General features: G+C 47.0%; 1 protein-coding gene across 1 annotated transcript in view; it reads right to left on the bottom strand.

Moving 5' to 3' along the window:
- Positions 1–140: 140 nt before the first annotated feature.
- LOC119586558 overlaps positions 141–1257 on the bottom strand; it is a 4081-nt gene continuing 2964 nt past the window's right edge. Inside the window, exon 4 of the mRNA XM_037935314.1 lies at positions 141–1048. Within this exon, the coding sequence (XP_037791242.1) occupies positions 141–1048 (908 nt within the window). The remainder of the gene's footprint in view (positions 1049–1257) is intronic.

Here is a 1257-nt window from a genome sequence, read left to right as displayed (position 1 = left end):
TACCTGGGCTTGTAGCACCTCCCCCCTTAAGGAAAACTTTTACCATAACAGGGGAACAGTTTGTAAATGTAATCGTTCAGCTAGCTAGTTAATAAAGGTAAACACATGCAAACATATACATACAGCGGAAGAAATATTAATCATGCTCTCGAAAGGGCATCTGCAATGCCATTATCCTTGCCCTTGATGTGAACAATTTTTAGATTGAAGGGCTGAAGGGAGAGAGCCCACCTGAGAATACGCATGTTTTTAAATTTCACCTTTTCAATGAACACTAGTGGATTATGGTCCGTATTCACAGTTATCGGATGAGCCGTGCATGTCAAATAAACTTTGAACTTTTCTAAAGCAAGCAAAATCCCCAAAGCTTCCTTTTCTATCGTGGAATACGATTTCTGATAGGTCTTGAATTTGTAAGAGTAGTAGCACACCGGATGTAAAACATCACTCGAATCGGGCTGAAAAAGAACAGCACCAACACCATTATCACTCGCATCTACGCTGATCGTAAAAGGCTTTTCCATGTCGGGAGCTTGTAACACAGGGGCACTGGCTAAGACGCACTTGAGCCCGTCAAAGGCGCTCTGACACTCATCTGTCCATCTGAAAGTACGTTTTGTGCTTAGCAAATCAGTTAATGGAGCAGAAACTTGCGCAAAGTTTTCACAGAAGCGTCGGTAATAGCCGATCATGCCAATGAATCTCATCAACGCCCTCCTGCTTTCCGGGACTGGATACTGCAGAATGGCCTCGACCTTAGCACCAATAGGCGCAACGTTACCTTGACCCACGACATGACCAAGGAAAGTGACGTGGGCGTGTCCGAACTCGCTCTTCTTTAAGTTGATGGTAAGGCTGGCGTCTGACAGGGCTTGGAACAAGGATCGAAGGCGAATCAGATGGTCCTCCCAGGTTTCGCTCCACACCACCAGGTCATCCAGGTAACACCTAACGCCCACTAGGTCACTAGTAATATAGGTCATGAGCCTCTGGAAGGTGGCAGGAGCATTCCGGAAGCCGAAGGGCAATACAGTCCATTCCCACAGCCCTGAAGGAGTTACAAAAGATGACACAGGAAACAGCACGAGACGTCAGTGGCACTTGGTAATAACCTTGTAGCAGGTCCAGTTTAGACAGGTAACGTGCCTGACCCAAGTCGTCTATGATGTCGTCTACACGTGGAAGAGGGTACGAGTCTGCTACAGTAACGCTGTTCACCTTCCTATAGTCCACGCACAGACGGTAATCTCCCTCGCC

This window comes from Penaeus monodon, chromosome 21, assembly GCF_015228065.2.
Source record: "Penaeus monodon isolate SGIC_2016 chromosome 21, NSTDA_Pmon_1, whole genome shotgun sequence".
Classification (NCBI taxonomy): Eukaryota; Metazoa; Arthropoda; class Malacostraca; order Decapoda; family Penaeidae; genus Penaeus; species Penaeus monodon.
The sequence above is the reverse complement of the archived record's forward strand: the minus strand, read 5'-3'. Positions and strand labels throughout refer to the sequence as shown.